This window comes from Peromyscus californicus, unplaced genomic scaffold (assembly GCF_007827085.1).
Source record: "Peromyscus californicus insignis strain IS unplaced genomic scaffold, ASM782708v3 Scaffold_7__1_contigs__length_154581171, whole genome shotgun sequence".
In the NCBI taxonomy this organism is placed as follows: Eukaryota; Metazoa; Chordata; class Mammalia; order Rodentia; family Cricetidae; genus Peromyscus; species Peromyscus californicus.
The window spans coordinates 143600149-143620281 of NW_026294595.1; the positions used below are offsets into that span (position 1 = coordinate 143600149).

Consider the following 20133-nt stretch of genomic DNA (forward strand, 5'->3'; position numbering starts at 1 on the left):
GCCTTCTGTTTTATAAATGAATGTTTTAATGTAAAAAAAAAAGTTTGAAATCATTTTCCAGTTTGATTACTTCCATGTGGTCTCTCCCAAAACCCTGAGTACACAGATTCTTGGAGAGGCAACTTTACTTCTTCTGCGGTCACATAGGCCTCAGCCCTGCAGGGGACTGTGCCCAGCTGGGTGCCCAGCCAGCCCACCATATCAGAGGTGAGCAAGGAGCCCACAGGCCCAATAACCTGCAAAGAGCAAGACCAGGGATGCTCAAAGCACCAGGCAGATTGGGGCCAGTTTTGAGAAGGACTGTGGGGCTTGGGTGGGACAATGTCTCTGCCCACCCCCTCAGGCTGCCAGTGAAGAGAACCTTGGCCATGCTGCGTGGTGGTGGTGTATACCTTTAATCTCAGCACTCAGGAGGCAGAGGCAGGCGGATCTCTGTGAGTTCAAGGCTAACCTGCACTTCAGAGTGAGTTCCAGGACAGCTGGGGCTACACAGAGAAACCCTGTCTCGAAAAACAAACAAAGGAAGAACCTCGGCCATGTCTGCACCTCCAACCCTGTCACATCATTGCTGATTCTTAGAGCAAAGAACTGAAGCTCAGAGAGGTTAGGTAGCCAGCCCCAGGTCACTCAGATAGAAAGTCTGGGAGGCATTCCAGCTGGGGTCATCACAAGCCCACCCGACCTCTGACCCATGCCTTCTGCTGCCCACCCCCAATGCCAGTGTAGACACTGGCTCTGCTCCATCTGGCTAAGAAGCAAGACAGTGGAGTATGCTTGTGTGTGTGTGTGTGTGTGTCTGTGTGTGTGTGTGTGTGTGTGTGACACAGAGAGACAGAGACAGAGAGACAGTGCAAGCATGCACATTCACATGCTTCTGGGTGGCCACAGGTCAACAGTGGTGTCTTCTTCAATAGCTTACCACCTTCTTTTTTGAGACAGGATCTCTCTTGAATCTGAGATTGCTGATTCTCGGCTGGCCAGCCAACAAGCCCTGGAGCTGCCACCCTCCACCACTGAGGTTACTGGATGTCTGGGGCTGTCGTGCAGAGTTTTTACCAGGGTTCTGGGGAATCCAAACTCAGGTCCTTATGCTCGCACAGCAAACACTTCACAGACTGAGCCAGCTCCCCAGGCCCAAGGCAGAGCTTTGGCTGGCCCTCCTTCCATCAGGGCTGCCCTAGAAGAGCAGGAGGCTCCACGGCTCTGTGTGTGCCGCCCCAGCTCTTCGAGGCCCTGGGCCATTTTCTCTAACGTGCCTGCTGATGAGCTGCCCGACAATATTATGCTAAGTTATGTGCATACAGAGTGGCATCTTAGACTCTAATTACCAGCCGCATCTTTGAAGGATTCCTGCCTCATTTCCAGGATAATCACTCACCTCGGTCTCTGTGGCTGATGAGCTGTTTGGGGCCAACTGAAGGCCCAGCCCAACCCCGCTGGAATGCACAGGGTTCTGGGTGTCATTAGCGGCTCCGATTTGCCTCTTTACAAATCTGTTTCGTATATAAGGACAAAGGAGGACACATTTCTGCCCGTCTTTAGGACACTCATTGCATTCTTCCTGCAGTCTGCTCTTCTTATTCTCTTGGGGGAGGTAGGAAGGGAGGGGGGATCTGAACATGGCCTGGGCACTGCAGCCCTGTGACTGCACAAGGTTTTACCTTCGAAACTTGACCCAGTGAGCATAGTGGGGACAGAGGACACACACAGTGGGGTTTTCCTCTGCCTGCTCCTCCTGTACACCATTCTTAATTCCAAGTGGCTGAGCTCTGCATCCTAACTTGAGAAAGACGTCACCTTGGTCCCCAGACACCCAGGCCACAGGCTGAGCAAGGCTCTTCCGGGCTGTTTACCTGGAGAGCAAGCAAACATCTCATCCCCTTGATTTCAGAGTCAGCGGGCTGATGTGCGAACACCTGGCCTGGGCAGGAGCACCCCTGATTAGGGCTGGAGATGGGACAGAGTAATAGGAATGCAGGACACAGCTCAATGCAGAAGGCTAAGTTTCTGATGCGAAAGGCCTCACTGGCCTCAAGGCCAAGGTCGGTGAGCCCTGCCAACACCCGACCTCAGCTCTCCCACTGTGAGCCTTTCCAACATGCCTGGTGCTTTCTACCCCAGGGCCTTTGCACATCACTGCCCAAATGCCCTTCTTTTTCGGACTTCCCATGGCTCCCTTCTCTCCATGTCTTGGTGGCTGAGTCCCAGCAGCCCTTCTCTACCCCCCATCACCTTCCATCCTGATGCCTGTCACCCTCTGCCTAGACCCGTCTTCTTCATTGAGCCTCATGTCCACCAGTTACTAGATTCCTGTCTGCTGGTGTACCACGAGCCTGACCCGTGCACAGAGAAATGGTGCCATCCTCTAAGAGCAGGATCAATGTCTCTAACCCACAGGAGGGGCTCTGTCCACACAGGGGAGAAAATGTCAGCATAATCCATTGCCCTCTGCCCCCTCCTCCACTGTCTTTAGGCCAGGTTCCCCAGTCTCTCTCAAAGGAAGGATGCCCAGGTGAATGTCCCAACATGAGACAGTCTCCTTTTCTTCACTCTCCCCCTAACTCAGAAGAATATCAAGTTCTTCAGACAGACAGACAGAGCCCACAGCCAAACACTAAGAAAGGGACCTGGCTTGTGCCCAAGTACAGGTTGTGGGGGGCTTCATGGTGACTCAGAGTCACCCCGAGTCCTAGGGGATTCTGTTTCAGAATCGAACCTCAACATGGGGAAGAGGGCAGAGGCTGGCATCTCTGCCAGCAGGCAGCAGTCTGCAAAGATGCTATGGAACAGGTCACTCATAAAAGAGGGGAGCGGGGGAGGGGAGAAACCCCAGTGCTGGGCTTTGGAGGAAACCCGATCTGGGACTTCGTGATCCTCCAAAAATTCACCAGCCCCCTAAAGCGCTGAAGTTGCCCCTCCAACCATAGCCACATGGGGATGAAATGAAATCCCATGGAAAGATTTGACTTTAAAAAAAAAAATTATGCAATGTTTGGGTGAAAAAAAAAGTGGGGAAGTAAAGGGAGGTACCAGAGAAGGGGGGAAAGAAAACCAACTCAACTTTTTCCCAGAGCCCAGCAGAGTTATTTCTGTCTTTTAATGATAGATTCCCCGTGGCTTCTAGGGTAGTTTTGAGAGGCGCGAAGGCGGGGCCCACTCGGTTATGTAACTCATTTAAAGTCGGAAATTAGCAAGGCCTGAATGAATCCTGTTACTGTATTCTGACTTCTGGAAAGCCTGGAGCCCGACAGTTCTATTTTGAGGTGAACCAATCCATCACTCTTAGGCCACCTCGAAAACACCACCGGGCCGCATGTCACCCTGCAAAGTTTCATAACAAAAACAGCTGAAGTACTCAGGGTATCGGAACATCGCGTCTCTAAACCAAATCATCCCCAACAGGGAGTTGGCACGGCCAGATGCCAGTTGCTCAAAAATGCAAATGGTTAATGCCAAATTAATATTCATCTCCTATACCTTCCCCTTCCCTTCCCAGCCATCCTTTTTTAACATTAGGCACAGCAAAATATTCTACTCAACAACATGAAAGGAAATGTCTGTTTTTAATGCAGACTTTAGCCACGAAATAAATTCTGGAGGCCTGAAGGATCTGGAACTCGGGCTGCCACACGGAGGGTGTCCGGCAACTTTCGGTCCTCACGTGCCCCCTGGTGGCTGAGATGTGCAGGGGCAGCCTGGGCTATGGCATCTCCCTCAAGGGAGTCCTGAAACCTGTTTGCCTAGGGCATCGTTGCTGCTCATGCCTACAGCTAAGTCACCGTTTTTAATGTGATCCATAATGAAGGAGGCCTTCCCCAGCCATGCTGCTGATTAACGTCCGGCGAGCTGGGTGTCAGAACTTACTTCCGCAGACAGCATTTCATACTAAAATACAGGTGGCAAATTAGCACGAGACCTGAGTAAGCTCAGCAGCTTTGTTGTCAGAGCTCCAGTCACCTCAGTGTGGGGTTCCATGTCCCCGACCTCCTCTGCTCACACATCTCCCAGGGACAGTCCCCTCTGATTGCAGAGACTTGATCAAGCTCATGATATACCATATGGCTTACAAACCTCCCATGTATGAGAATGGAGATGTGTTCCTAAGTTTCTCTCCTTTGAAAAAGGAAAAAGAAAACCCTTCATGTCGCCCATTAAAACATTAAGCCTTTGACCTTTTCTCCATCTTTACCAGTCAGGCTTAAGGTTTTTGACATGTCTTACAGTGACTAACGTACAGGGTAAGAATTGATATGTACAGGGCATGGCGGCACACATCTTTGATCCCAGCACCAGAAAGGCAGAGGCAGGAAGATCTCTGTGAGTTCAAGGCCAGTCTGGTCTACATAGCAAGTTCCAGGACAGCCAAGACTACATAGTGAGACCCTGTTAAAAAAAAAAAAAAAGAGGAATTAACATGTGCTACTTGGTTGTTTTGTTTTTGCTAAAATCAAAGTAACACACATGTAGCTATATGTACCCAGCAGTATTTGAGTATGTGGGCATGTATGTATAAGTGCATATGTACATGTATGTACCTACATGTGGAGGCCAGGAGTTGATGTTGGGTGCCTCCCTCCCTGCTCTTGGTTTTCTGAGGCAGAGTCTCACTGACCCTGGAGCTCACTGATTCAGACAGACTGGACAGTGAGTCCCAGGGATCTATTTCTGAATCCCCAGTTCAGGGGCTAGAGATATGCACAACTACAACTTTTTTTTTTCTTCAAGACAGAGTTTCTCTGTGTACCCCTGGCTGTCCTGGAACTCACTCTGTAGCCCAGGCTGGCTTCGAACTCAGAGATCCACCTGCCTCTGCCTCCCGAATGCTGGGATTAAAGGTGGGTGCCACTGCTGCCCAGCCAAAACTACTACTTTTTACATGGGCACCTAGGATTCGAACTCAGGTCCTCAAGCTTGCACAGCAGGCACTTTACTGACGAAGCTGTGTCCCCAGACCCCCAAATAACTTAAAACTGGGAAAAGTTATGTGCCATGAAATAGGCACACAATAGAAGCATGATCAGACATTCCTGTGTTTCAGTAAAATGACCCCCAAAGGCAGAGAGAACACAAGCTTTATTGGGCAGCAGTAACAAACCACACTGGCAAACAGGAGAGGGATTGCCCCAAAACTGAGCCAATCACGCTTGACATCAGAGAACGGAGAATTCGGAGCATCTGGACGTTCCTGCTAGATAAATTAAAACATGCTGTGCCCAAGTGTCCCTCCTCTGATCAGAATGCAATGTCCTGGTGAGCACCGGGCGAGCATCACACACACAGCAGTCCACCAAGGAAGGAGTGAGGCTCCTGGGTCAGTGCGCCTGTGGTCCCCACACTCCGGCTGCTATTCTAAGTACCACATGCCCATCTCACCCACAAACACAACAGTCACGAACACAGCCCAGACTGCACTCAGAACCCCGCTCTGAGAACACAGGAACAGCAGGAGCCAGGTGGGGGGGGTCACACAGGAGAGGCCCCCATGATGTGACAGAGCATGTCTCTGAGGTTCCAGGTTGGAAAGGTAAGTACCCTCTTTAATTTCCCTCCACAAACATTAATTTCTTCCCCCCGAAAAAAAAATGGATATTAATTGTTGAAAGTAGCCCACCAACATAAAAACAAAAAGCTTCACGGTAAGAGGGCAAGAAACAAAACGTACTGCATTTATAAAGTGCCCTCTTTTTTTTCTTACGTGAGAAGAGGTCTGAGGGAGATGGAATCCGTGTATGCTCATGGGGGCGCACATGTGTACACTGATCCACACACATTTGAGTGTTTGTGTGGAGGGAAGAGGTCAACCTCAGTGCCAACCACCCAGCTTTTTGAGGCAGAGTCTCTCACTGGAACCACGTCACTGGAACCTGGAATGTGACTGATAGGCTGGCTGGCTGACCAGAGAGCCCTGGGGTGGGCTGTCCCCAGGGCTGGGATTACAAGCATACATCACCAGGCCTGCCTTGAGTGCTGGACTCACACTCAAGTCTCACGCTGACCCATCCATCTCCCCTGCCGGAGAGCTGGAATTTAAAAAAAATAAAAACCAAGTATTTGGGGACTGGCATTTACTGCTTTTCCAAGGAAACCAAGTTTGGTTCCCAGATCCCATATCTCATGGCTCACAACCATCTGTAACTCCAGCTTCAAGGGATCCAGTATCTCTGCCTCTGCCATGCACCTGCATGCACGCACATACGCGCGCACACACACACACACACACACACACACACACACACACATTAAAAATAATTTTGAAGAAAACCAAATATTTCTGTAAACACTGAAAATGGTGTCATTGACCTACTCAAGTCAAATGTCAAAAATAGTTAAAAACAAAAATAGCTATAATGTGTGTGTGTGCATACATGTGTGGATGGGTGATGTATGTATATGTGTGTGCCACGGTACCCATGTGGAGGTCGGGGGAAAACTTTCAGGAGCAGTTGCCCTTCTTCCATGATGTGGGTCCCAGGGACCAAGCTCAGGGCACCAGGCTTGGCAGAGGGCACCTTCACCTGCTGAACTACCTCGCTGGCCCCGGTAGGTATCCTTGTTAAACAAGATGAAACAGAGGAATGGGTGGGTCCCATTTGAAATTTTGGCAAAAGCTTAAGATCCTGTCCCTGGGGGATGGGGGGAATCTCTTCTCCCTCCCATCCCCCAGGAGACAAAACAGAAGAACAAAAACGTGGAGGAAATTTAAAAAAATAGGCATTAACCTTCCAATGAGCCCAAAATTCAAAATACATTCATTAAAAAACATCTCCGACACCCCCAAACCTCAGGACTATGTAAACAGAGATGTTGGCAGAGAGGCAATGGTGTGGACGTATGGAAGACCAGCACAAAGAAAGCTTCGCTTTGTGGGGAGCAAGGTTGGGACCTGTGGGGCTCTCAAAGGTAGATGAGCCAGCCCCGCTCCAGTGTGCTGGGGACGGTCTGCTCCATGCTCATGGTGCCCCAGACAGATAGCGCCCCTGCTCACCTAGCATGATGGCGACTCATGTGCACATATGCTCTGAGCACAGCTGTGGGATGGAGGGAGAGGCCGTCTGCTCGTCACATCTTAAAGGAGAAAGAGGAAAGGAGAGAAACGCAAGGCAAACCTGCTGGCCCCACCCAAGGCCATCGTCAGAAGCTAGACAAACAGCCCTTCCTCAGGGGAACAGCTAGGGCTGCCAGGGGCGGAGCTATTGGTGTTCAAAGGGAGGCGGCAAGGCCCTGAAGGCCCTCACTTCACGTTAAATGTTCTGTTGAGTCCCTTGGCGTTCCCAGCAGAGGGTGTCAGTGGAAGGGACAGAAGTTGTCTTCAAGTGGAGAGGCCAAGAGAATCCTACTGTCAGAAGGTCATGACCGCGGCTCGGCTGGCCATCTCCTCTTGAGTGCCCAAGTGCTCTGAGTTCTTGGTTGAGAGGGCAGTTTGATGTATGTAGGAAAGGGTCATGGTCTCTTGGTCAGCCCCGGGCCCCTGCCTTTCATGTTCTGAGGAATGTGACACCAAGTTTGCGTGTCCTTAGTCACTCAGGGACTCCCAGGGGGTGGTGCTGGCAAGCCGCGGGTTCACAGGGAAGCCCCACAGCGTGCGTGCGTCGGTCCTTCATGCTCTTGACCAGAGCACAAGGGACTCATGGGGGACACTGTCCAGTACCTGAGATTTCAGGCACTCCAGGCATCAGGTGGGACCTGAAGTGCCGACTCCATCCGAACAAGCAGGAAGAGCAGACAGCAGCTTTCTCCAGCTCTCAGAGGTTGTCTATGTGTGGGGCTGGGCCCGGGCTTTATCTTAAGGCTTCCAGTTTTTCAGGGTGACTCTGGGAAGGGTAGGCTTGGGACACTGGGCAAGACCTCCTCCACCCTGAGACATGGGGTTGGCCCCCCCTCTCTGAAACACTGGGAGATGACCTCATTCCTGAACTGTCGTCACTCAGGTGTCGTGACCCACCTTAGCTGGGCTCCAGACGACGGGCTGAAGCGGAGGGAACACACTGCCGAAGCACAAGACCTTAGAACACAACTGACAGGAAGTCCAGACCAACTGGGGGTCGTAAACGACAGTAAGATACAGGCCACGTCTCCAAGGTGGAGCTGGCCACCCTGGCAGGGGAGGACTCCACTCCTGGCTTCCCCTCATCCCTCTCCTGGGAGCTGCTGCCCACGAAGGACAAGCCTATGAGAAGCCTCTGCCTGCCAGCTCGGTCCCTGGTAATCCCTCTTCTCAGGAAATGGGCTGCGCCGGGGGAGAGAGGGTCCCAGAGCCCTGACCTCTCCGCCCCAGCTTCAGAATATCTGAGTCACACCTGCCATGTTGTCTAAACAATGAACAGAGCTCTTATCACGCTGTCGACACATTAAAGGGCTGTTCCGCCTCTTACTTCCAGTTAGAGGGACTCTGTTTCAAGTGTCCAGGCTGGCCTCGATGGCCACTAGCTGTCAGCAGCGGGGCCACACCGCTGGGACTGTTTTATGAGGTGGCAGAGACAGTCAACTCAAGGGTGGCTCCAGGCTGTCAAAATGGATCAAGCCGAACACGCAGCCTCCAGCACCCGCTCCCCTCAGCCTTTCTCCCAAAGCCTGGGGTCCCTGCAGCGCCACAGGCGAGGCTGTACAGACTCAGTTTCTTCCATCGAGAGAACTTGAACTCTTCAAATCACACCCTCTTCCTTCCCCAGGGACAGCTTTGTATTTTTATTTTCCTTTTCTTTTCTCACTGTGTGTGTGTGTGTGTGTGTGTGTGTGTGTGTGTGTGTGTGTGTGTGTGTTTTGTAGCAGTCTTACTATGAACACTGACTGGCTGATACTCACTAAACAGTCATGCTGGCCTCTGCCTCAGCCTCCTGAGTACTGGGATTCCAAGCATGCACCATACCCAACTTCAGAACTTCACATTTTTCTGAAAACACTTTTTTGTTGGTTTGTTGGTTTTTGAGACAGGGTCTATATGGCCCCGGATTGTGGCCTTGAACTCTCTATGTTTGAAGTGGCCTTAAACTCAAGAGATCTGCCTGCCTCTGCCTCCCAAGTGCTAGGATTAAAGGTATTTGCCTTCTTAAGAGCAAGAAAGAGTTGAGGAATGCACGTGTGATAAGACTGTCTAAAAATAAAAGGCCTTTGGCAACCTTCAACTAGACAGAAACTTTTATCACTTGACAACAGGTTCAAGCCATAAGGAAGCTTGCAGAGTGACCCACACAAACCTCAGATGAGCCACCCGGTCCCACACCTTCACCCTCACTTCAGCATAGCACCCAAGGTTCCGACAGGTGCACCTCTCAGGTCCCCCCTCCCATTCCCTCAGTGTCACATCCCTGTTAGGTGCCCAGGCTCGCTCGCTCACTCGCTCGCTCGCCTCAGTGAAGCTGCTTGTGCCAGCCATGACTGCACGGCCCACCGGAGGCGGTTCATGCACACGGGACTTGAACTCCTTCCCCGGAGAGCACAGACTCGAGTTCCCTGCAGCTTATGAGGTGAGCTTCGAGTAGCTGGGCGGGGAGAACCGTCTCCGCAGGTACTTGAGGACGTAGAGGGGCAGGCAGCTGACCAGAGTGATGACAGACACCTTCCAGAGGAACGACAGGGTGGCGATGAAGTAGACATCTGTAAGTGAGGAGATGGCCATGACGGAGCTTTCTACAAGATGTGCATGAGGCCACCAAAAGAAAGCATTCTCTATTCCCTGCTCCTCACTCTCTTCTTACAGAGGTCACGCCATGGGCCAGCAGTGCACGTGGCTCTCATTTCCAACCCCCTTTCCTCCCCTACCTGCCCCCCGTATTTGGTGAAATGTTACTTTCAACAACTACGAAAAGAACCTTCCGGAAAACATTCCCACAGGTGTTTTTGATTCTAAATGACAACTGGAGTTTCTTCTAAGCCACAGAGCACAGAAAGTGACATTCATTGCATGGCTCTGCTTCTCTATGGCTGTTCAGACTCTGACACCCACAGAAAGCCAAGAGAGGGACTCATGGCCACAGGGCAAAGTGAGCCGAGACCACTTATCAGGATGAGGCTTGCACTCAGAGCAGGGCTCTCTGTTCTGGGCTGGGGATGGTGAAACCAGGCGCTGTGGGAAGCTTGGGAGAGGAGGCAGCTGTGGACTCCACATCGGGGATGCGGGGATAAGCCCTGCCCAGTCTTGAGCACAGTATGGAAAGGAGGATGTCACCAGTGAAACACCTACTCTACTAGGCTCCTACCTGTTCAATGGCCAAAGCCACCTCTGCATCCCCTCAGACCCAGGCCCTTGGGCACATAGTAAGCACTCACAAAACCTCTCTAAAAGGAGACCAGTGAAAACTAATGTCTCACTTTCCAGGGGATGCTCTTCTTATCTTCACTAATAGCTTCACAGGAGCTAGTGAGGTTGGGAAAAGAACCTGGACCAAAGATGTTCCCGGACAGAGTGTCTGTTTTCTCGTGAGGACCCTCTAAGGACCCTCGGTAGACTGCTCCCTCCTTTAATGCTACCGGTGAGCTGTGTCTGGAGATGACATTGGCATTTTAAGCATGGACCTGCTCATACCTGCCAAGGGATGCACATGTCTCACTGGCCTCCCGCGGCCTCCCCACGCCCCTGTAACCAACTGGAAATCTCTGAGGGGGTGGGCCTGCCGTCTGGACTGCAGGAGTGAAGGGCAGGGAAGCAGCCTGGGAGCCAAGCTGTGTTCCCCACCACCACCACCCCACCACCACCACCCATTAGCAGACTCGCCAGAGGATCTATGAGTTCATTCAAACACAGAGACCTCACCAATCGTACTGCAGAGCATCTAGAATGAAGATTCTCTCTGCTGGCCTCCTAGGATGACACAGGCCCTGGGGACTTCACAGCTCAGAGGCTTGAGGCTGCCCTGGGCTGAGGAAGCCAGCAGTAAGAGTGACAAGGCAGCCCAGCAGAGAAGGTGGTGGGCTGCTGGAACAGGCTCCAGTGGAGAAGTGTGTGGAGGGGAGCTCGAAACGGGGCTGGGCCAGCATGGAGTCAGCCTGGCAGCTAGCCACCCACAGGGAAGGGCCAGGATGGTGTGGAGTCAGCCTGGCACACGTGGGGAAAGGCCAGGTGAGTTGTTGTGACTCCAGATGCCTTAATGCAAGTGTGAGGGTCAGTCCAGGAACAAACAGGCTGTCCCTGGAGACAGACACGGACACTCAAACCCATGCTTGAGGCTGCGCAGAGAAGTCACCCTAGCCCTCCACTGTCCACACCGTCCCACACTCTCCTTCCCGACTGTCCCACTCCCATGCTGTTCCTGCTTTCCAACACCCTCCTCTACACACTCTCTCTCTCTTGTCCACTTCTCCCCACTGTCCCTGGCCCCAGGGCATGTCCCTTCCTCTCCACTCCCCCCGTACTACCTAATCTACGAGTTCCTGTAGTATGCTTTACTTGGGGTCTGCCTGGGTCCCTCTCACCTCCCTCCCTCCCTCCCTCCTTCCCTCCCTCTCTCTCCTCCCTCTCTCTCCTCCCTCTCTCTCCTCCTCTCTCTCTCCTCTCCTCTCTCTCTCTCTCTCTCTCTCTCTCTCTCTCTCTCTCTCTCTCTCTCTCTCTCTCTCTCTCCAGCTCTCTCCAGCTCTCTCCCATCAGCCTCCTGTGCTCAAAGGATATTTCCACTCATGTCCTGCATCCTCTGACCAAAAGGGTCAACTCCCTGCCATCCTGGTCCAGGGCAGGCACTCTTGGTCTACCAAATGAGCCGATGGCCACTGCTTGGAACTGTCACCTCTCAGCAGCTGGGACAAACAGTAGTTCTCAGGGAGCCTGTGACAGTCCCTAAGGAACCAGATCAGGACTACAGGGCAGAGGAGAGCTGACTGGCTCAGCCCAGATTCCTGGGTGCTGATAGGCCACAGTGAACTCACACTCACAGACTGGATTTCTGACCGAGATTTCATGTGAACCAAGCAGTTTTGTGACCCCCAAAAGAGTAGAAGAAAGGAATAAAACTTTGCAAAGTCTGGCTTGGTCATAAGGCTTGTCCCAGAAAACTGCTTCATTATTTATCCCTAAAGATGTTCCATATCCCAGGGTGGTCACTGGAGAAACACAGCAAACACACCACCCCTTCATACCTGGGAAGCGGGCAGTGCCCAGGCTCTCAGCAGACAGACACCCACAAAGGCTCGGGTCCTTATGAAGAATCAGTCTCCTTTTCCTAAGCCTGAGCATGCACTCTGTACATGCTGAGCACCTCCAGCAGCCCAAGAGACAGGACACAGTAAGTACTGTGCTCAGAGTTGCTAGATTTTGCTGCTGAACAAACTATATGTCTGTGTGTGTCCAGCACAGACATCCTCTCATTCAAATACTTTGGATCAGCAGTTAGTTAAATCTAAGGATACAGAGTCCACAGAGAGAGCAGCTCTCTGCACTTGATGAATTCATGAAGGATCCCCCACTTCCTAAGTCAACCAGCTCTGTAGAGTTTAAAACAGACATCCGCCAGATGTGGCAGTGGGCACCTTTAATCCTAGCACTTGGGAGACAGCGGCAAGTGGATCTCTATAGCTTAGGGCCAGCCTGGCCTACACAGTGAGACTCTGTCTCAAATAAAATAAAACAGAGAGGACGCTTCTGTCCTGGGACTAGGGCTCAGGGTCTTACCAATGAATTCGTGGAGGAACACCAGGGAGGCAATGTAGCAGGCCAGGCTGAGCAGCTCGGCCACCGTCATGAGCCAGTGCCACGTCTGGATGGTGAGTGCCACCATCAGCAGCTCGGTGAGGATGAGTGACGTGAAGGAGATGGCCACGATGTGCACGAACTCGGACTCGAACAGCAGCAACGCCCCGTACATGATGGTGCTCCCTGCAAACACCAGAACCAGGGCACCTGAGGCACACCTGCTGCCCATTCGTCACCGGGGCCAGTCCCGGGTGTCTGAGACTCTGCGTATGTATATGAGGTGTCTTAGGCCCCACATCTATACAGGATGGCCACTTATCTCACACACCACGTGCTTACCCGAAGGTCATTTACACCGTGTCATCAGCGTTCCCGTACTTTGTGTCCCACCAGGTCAGGACTCAAAACGTGTTGTGTTTTTTCACATTTCGGATCAGGAACAGAGACCTGAACTACCTAGGCTTCTCTCTGTCTTTGACAACAACCCAAGAAGCAACCAAGCTGCTCTGCAGAACCCTGCTGTACCGTGGGGCCCCGGGCCACCCCTTACATTCCCTGCACGATCTTAGGTCCTAGCTTCCTTCTGGGTGACCTCTCCCCTGCCTCCCTCCCACAGAGGTCAAGGTTAAATCACAGGAGGAGCAGGCAATCCCCCACCCCAACCTCACCTTGATAGATACTGATTAACACCCATATTAAGAACGTCTTGTAGGACAGTGGCCGCCCCTAGATGAGAAACAGAAAGACCAGGGGTTACTGCGGAGGCTGGAGGCTTACCGCCATCAGTCTTGTTGGGACTCTTTCCACTGACCACTGCCAGTTTTTATCCCAAACACCCACAAAGGGGCCCCCAACACATCTGAATGTGGAATAAAAATGCCATTTTTCAAAAAGAACCCAGAGTCGGTATATGTCTGTCTTCTCAGCTACTCTGAGAACACTAAGGCAGGAGGATGCTGGGTTCAAGGCTAGCCTGGGATTCAGGGTGAGTTCGAGACTACCCTGGGCAACTTAGTGAGACCACTGAGAAACAAAGGAAAAGAAAGCCAGGGTGGTGCACGCCTTTAATCCCAGTGCTCAGGAGACAGAGGCAGGTGGATCTCTGTGAGTTCCAGGCCTGCCTGGTCTACTCAGCCAGTTCCATGCTAGCTGGGGGTGTAGTTCAGTGGTAGAGTGCTTATCTAACATGCTCAAGACCCTGGGCTTACAGAAAACAAACAAAACCAGTAAAAGGGAGATGCCCTGCCTGCAGACAGAAAGCCCCTGCCTCTCTGGCAGTACAGTGTCAGAGACCACCCAGGAGCACAGCCAGCAGGTGCAGAGCAGACCACTCACTGTCTGCAGTTTGCACTGACCCTCTCCCCACCCCCAAAGGAAGGCATAAATCCCCACCTTCCCCCCCCCCCAAAGGAAGAAAGCCTCCACCCCTTGTGCCCACAGACAGGAGGAGCAAGTGTAAAATCAAAGGAGAAGGAAGGGAGAGGTGGTGGGAAGAGGTGGGGTGACGGAGCGGAAGTTGGGGAGGCCTGGAGAACCTTGAGGAGGTCCTTGTAGAGCTCAGGATACAACATGGCGACTTCTGACTTCACGTCCTTGTCCAAAACCAGGGAGAACACGGGAAACATGGTATAGATGGTTGAATACCTGAGGGGATGGCTGCCGTCAGGGACCGCTCACCACCCCGGCCTCTGCAGTCCCACCTCCCTCCCGTCCACCTCGTTACTGCACCCATAATGCACCATGCCCGGCTCTCAGCACTGAAGACTCAAGATATAAAGCAGAGGCGCTCTCAAGGGCTTCTGTGCTAGAGTCCGCGTCAAGGAGTGCTACAGACCAGTGCCAAGGAGGAAAGAACGGGGAAGAGGGGAAAAGGGGTGTGTGTGTGTGTGTGTGTGTGTGTGTGTGTGTGTGTGTGTGTGTGTGTGTATGTGCGCGCGCGCGCGCGTGCGCATGCGCATGCACGGGGCAGGGCACAGACTCAGGGAAGTCAGCAGGAATGGGAAGTTTCTGTGGACACCCAGAGAAGAGCAGCTGTGCCCAATCTGGAAGCCCACCTCGGGTAAAAGCAATGTCTGGTGCGAAGGCCCTGAGGTGAGGGTGCGGCTGTCATGAACAGAGAGCAGCCAGGATGTCAGGGGCTACAGGTGACAGGATCAGATCACAGAAGGCCACACTATGTTCCAACATGTCCTTTCACGTGTCCCCATGAAGGGACATTCTGTTTTCCAAGTGGAAATGGGTGGCGACCAGTGTGTACTCTCGGGCTGACCCCACCCGACACAGCCAGGCAGAGGCTCTGCTGCAGGCCCTGGTCTGGCCAACCTGTCTTGCCGTGCTTTGTAAGCAGAACCGGGCTCTGGTACACGTTCCTGGGCCACCCACCATTTGCCTGAGTAAGAAAAAGCTTGGGCCCTCTCTGGCAAGCCAGGAACAGAGGTGATGTCAATGCACCATCAACATTCTGCACTCTGTGCAAGGCCCTGGGTCCCAACATCCTCCTGGGCTCAGCTCCCGCCAAGAGGACAGATTGCAAATGTCTCCTCCCTAGCACCCCAGCAGGAGCACCTCGGACTCTCTGAGTGTGTCGAGTTTGTGCATCTTCGGGTCCCAATGACCCAGCACTGCGGGCTGAGGCACAGGGGGTGGCTTGTGTCTCCCCAGCTGGTGAGGGTGCTCCAAAGCCTTGCTAATTCAAGGAGGCTCAAAACCTGCCTTGAGGCCAGAAGTCAAGGTGCCACCGAGACATTTGATGCCTCTCCTCCCTATGGGATGTTCTTTGGGATGTCATGAGAAGTGAGCCGGTTGTTTGCGGTGACTTACCCAATGATCAGGAACCCTTGGTAGAGAGGAACGGATGCAAAGTAGAATACGGAGGAGAAGACAGCCTGCGTGAAGGAGGGAGGGGATGTCACTGAGAGTCACAGAACAGCCCCCATCCCATAGAATGCCATGTGCCCTATACAGGGGTTCCTGCAGCCCTCACAACTGCCCTAGGAAGTCAGGACTGCTGCCATCATCTCCGTGATACAGGGAAGGACATCAAGACCCAGAGAGGGTCAGGGGCTGGCCTGAGATCACACAGCTCATTCATGACGAGGCCAGAAGTAGTGAGCGTCCAGTCATATTCAGCCTCTTTTGTGAACAGCTCAACCTGTGTACTGGGGTTGGGAAGGCTTCACACCCAGGTCCTAAAGTCACTCATGTACCACACAAGGAGAAACTGTAGGGCCCCACTTTGGGATTCAAGCCCAGTCCTACCTAAGGAGTCTACACTCCTAATAGCTCAGAATTAGACCCTGCCAGGGAGGCAGCCTTACCACACACTGAAGGTGTGGGAACCAAGCTGGGGGCATAGCTACCAGTGTTTCTATATTGGCCACCTTAGAGACCAGGATAGAAGACATTACAGTTTGGAACTGGGGGAATGTTATTTTTGCAACGTTCAGGATCAAACTGAGGGCCTTGTGCCCACTGGCTGAGATGCTGCCACTGAGCTGTACCATGGGGCCACATATGAGGTGGGAAAAAAGGTTTGGATTTTTTGTTTGTTTGTTTGTTTTTCAAGACAGGGTTTCTCTGTGTAGCTCTGGCTGTCCTGGAACTCACTCTGTAGCCCAGGCTGGCCTCAAATTCACAGAGATCCACCTGGCTCTGCCTCCCGAGTGCTGGGATTAAAGGCGTGCACCACCACTGCCCAGTGAGAAATTTTTTTTCAAAGCATGTGACAAGCTAGTGTTTCACTGAGAAAGAGTAGTAAGGGTTTTGCCAGCTCTCACTGAAGTCTGTGTTTCTACCACTGGAAACAGTGCATGCTGGGAAGGCCTGGTGAGGAGGCTAAGTGCTGACTGATGCTTCCCGAACCCTAACATCTACAGACTGAGGGAGGGACTGTGGCTCCCAACTTCTTTTCCCCTACTGTAAGCCCAGGGAATGCTGGGAGTGTTGAGTGGAGGCTTTTTGTCAAACTTAGCTGAGCCAGGTGTGATGGAGCACACCCATTATCCTGGTATTTCTGCAGTGAAGGCAGGTAGATCAAGGAAGGGTTCATGGTCAATCTTAGCTATACCAGGAGTTCGAGGCCAGCCTGGGATACATGAGACCCAGGATCAAAAATGAAACAAAAACACTAAGCCAAAACAAAGAATCCTAAGCACCAAGAGACGCTGGATTGTGCGGCAGCCAGGCAGGCAGGGTACTTCTCCCCACACCTGCTGCATGCATTGACTGCATGCTGTCAGCCTGCTTGCTAAGGCACAGCCACAGCCACAAGAATCCTGGCTCCTCTGACACTTTCACAACCTCACATGGGGGAAGTCACCTTCCAGTGGCTTCTCATCCAGCCGCACAAACGTGCACAGTTGGGGTTATTTTGCACACCAGCATCAGAACCTTTACACCAGCCACAAAGCCTGCGATCTACACAAGGGTACTTCACAGGAAGCGAATACACTTGTCTCATTCATCAGAGGTCATCATGTCAAGGTGCAATGCCGTGGACAGGGGCTAGAGCTCCTCAGAGGCACAAGGAAGAGGGCCAGCTTCACTCCAGAACCTTCTGGAACCTTTGAGTAGATACCAATGGGAATGCAGATGGCAGCTCATCTGTCTGCTTTTGTGTGTGTGCCCAGGGACAAGATCATTAATCTCCCTCCCAGTGATTAAAACCACAGCATGGCCTGGTCCCATTGGTGAATTAGCATAACGGTCTGATGACGGATTAGCATAAATGAAAAGTACAGATGCCGCCTGATGATCTGCAGCAGCTGTGTAGCTTTAGAACATCCCCCCCGACCCCGCCACCCCAACAGGCCAGCAAGAGGCCAGTGGGGAACCCGCCTACGTGAGGCAGGCCAGGCGCCTTCCACGTATGGCCACACCCCTTCCCTACAAACTTTCACATGGATGCGTGTGTGCACGTGGGCACGTGCCTGTGAGCTTTCTACAGCACTGGAATGGAGGTCAGAGAGGAACGTGTGGGAGTCAGCTCTTTCCTCCCACCACGCGAGTTCCAGAATCAAACTCGGGCCATCAGGCTTGGCAGCAAGCGCCTCTCCCCCGTCAGCCATCACCAGCCTGCCTTACGCTCATGAAACATCCTGCTTGATTTTACTCATGATGGTGCAGATGCCCTCAGCTTGAGTTCTGGTTTTCCAAGTGCCAAGGTCAAGGTCCAGGCAGACCCCACCAGTTCATTTCACAGGTGGGAAGGTCCTCAGTGATACAGGCAAAGAGACAAGGATCAAATGTTCTGATCACCAAACTCAAGGATTTCACCCTGAGGCCTGCGGAGGGGCTGGGGTGGGAAACAGAGTCCACAGGCCTGGGCCATGTGTACACCGCCTTCTGCTGCTGAAACCGCGTCAACCCCTTTCCAGCGAGGTTTGAGTCTGATGGGCAGGTCATGAACAGATCTCACTCTGACTCCACCTCAGCCTTTCTACCTGTAAAATGGGCTCAGGTTTAGCCAACAGCCAGGGTCTAGGATGCACTGGGGAAAAGTGAGCTAAAGCCAGGTGTGGTGGCACATGACTACACTCCCAGCACCTGACGATCACGTGCTTGCACACATGTGAGCCTGGATTGCTTAGCAAGAGCCTGTCTCCCACAGCACGTTCATTCCTCTGGTGTGGTCTCCACCTCTTGGCCCTTGTCTCTGCACAAAAAGCAGGAGCTGGACTGTTTGGCCCTAACTCTGCCTCTCCCTCTGGGGAACGCAGGAGATGAAAGCTAGGGGTTATCAGCTGGGATGCGGCCAGGCAGAGATTTAAACGGGCCAGGTGGGGCCACAGTTCCAAAGCACTGTCCAACTGCTGCGATTTTCCATGACAGTGACTGGCATAAGCACCTGGGCACAGGGTGAACTGCCACCCACCTGGGCAGTATGCCCGCTTATACCAATGCAGAGGTGCCAGATGCTCACCACCTGGGCAATGTGCCCAGGTGCACATATTAAAAGGTACCAGCTGCCTGCTCACCCGGACAGTATACCTGTGTGCCCCTGTGAAGAGGTGCCAGCTGCCTGCCATGCCCACGTGGCCCTGTGAGAGCTGCTAGCTGCCACCCACCTGCACGGTGTGCCTATGTGCACCTGGGAAGAAGTGCCAGCTGCCTGCCTTACCCACATGCATCTGTAAGAATGTCAGCCACCACCCACCTGTGTGGTATGTCTCTTTGTACCTGTGAGAGGTGCCAGCTGCTTGCCTCCCTGAGTGGTACACCCATGTGTAAAGGTAGCAGCTGCCGCCCACCCGGGCAGTGTGTCTGAGTACCCCTGTGAAGAGATGCCCATTCTCTGCCTATGGAGAAGTGACTGGGAGGTCCCAGCTGCTGCACACCTGCATGGTACTGATGCAGAGGCTCCTGTGGATCACGAACTGGCTGAGGGCTGCCGAGCGCTTGTAGCTGTTCCGACCATGCACCATGAGTAGGCGGCCGAGATGCTTGAACTGGGTGATAGAGAAGTCCGCAGCCAGAGAAGCCTGCTTCCCTTCCTGCAATCCATGCACAGAGGTCAGGGTGCATTTCTCTTTTTAATTGAAACAACAAGACAGGACAAGGAGACCTTTGAAGACATTCAATAATGAGACTTTGGTTTCAGGCTACACGCAGTTGGTGGTCCAAGTCAAATTTGATTTAAAAAGAGGAATTTACTTAAATAAAAAACATACTAAATCACAGATAGTTGTAATTTGGAGGTCAGATGAAGCTGGTATTAAGTTCTCCCCCAACCCCCAGTGTGTAGGAGAATAAAAAAAAAATCATCCAATGGGTGCTTTACAACATTTAGGGCCCTGAAGGGTTAACACAGGGGAAGCCTGATGCCAATCACAGTGGTAGAACATTCCTGAATGTTCTGCATGTTCATGGATGTGGAGACAGCTCACACTGCACCCCACGGGCACTAATGTTTTAAAAGGCAGATGACTGGCACTACTGAGAGGGAGGGACATCAGTGCCTGGTGATGTGACCAGAGGATACGAATCCCCCTGTAACACTCTTGCCACATGGGCCACTGAGAGTGCACTGATCCAAGGACTCAGCGACATTCCGAATACTTCAAAAATATCAATAGAGGGCGGCCAAGATGGCTCAGCAGGCTTGCTGCCAAGCCTGATGATCTGAGTTCAAGCCCCAGGACCCACATGATGCCAGGAGAGAAGTGACTCTCACAGACTGTCCTGACTTCCTCATGAGCACTGGGCCATGCACATACACGTACTCACATTCAAATAAATAAATAAATGTAATATATATCAATGGCCTAAATACCAAACACTCCTAAAAAAGATCAGAGAAGTGTTTTACATTACAGAAGATTAGAGACACAAGCACACGCTAATGAGGGAAATTCGGGGCCCTTGATTATTTCCTGGGGCTTCTTTTGTTCTTAAGCTACAAAGACATTTTGGGGACAATCGGGCAAAATGCCCATGAATCATTAGGTCAGCATTACATTTGGGACAGAAGGGGGGGCCCAGCTGCTGTGCTGATGCAGGGGGATGCTGCTTCTTGA

At 52.4% G+C, this 20133-nt stretch overlaps 1 protein-coding gene across 3 annotated transcripts in view; it reads right to left on the bottom strand.

Annotated features, from left to right (window-relative positions):
* Positions 1–9117: 9117 nt before the first annotated feature.
* The window catches only part of Atp9a (ATPase phospholipid transporting 9A (putative)), a 105768-nt gene continuing 94752 nt past the window's right edge, over positions 9118–20133 (bottom strand). For all 3 annotated transcript variants that reach the window (XM_052725758.1, XM_052725759.1, XM_052725760.1), the window contains exons 23-28: positions 18955–19110; positions 15440–15504; positions 14155–14263; positions 13288–13345; positions 12599–12802; positions 9118–9594 (exon numbers count right to left, since the gene is read on the bottom strand). In XM_052725758.1, coding sequence (XP_052581718.1) covers positions 9458–9594; positions 12599–12802; positions 13288–13345; positions 14155–14263; positions 15440–15504; positions 18955–19110 — 729 coding nt within the window. In that variant the 3' untranslated portion in view covers positions 9118–9457. The remainder of the gene's footprint in view (positions 9595–12598; positions 12803–13287; positions 13346–14154; positions 14264–15439; positions 15505–18954; positions 19111–20133) is intronic.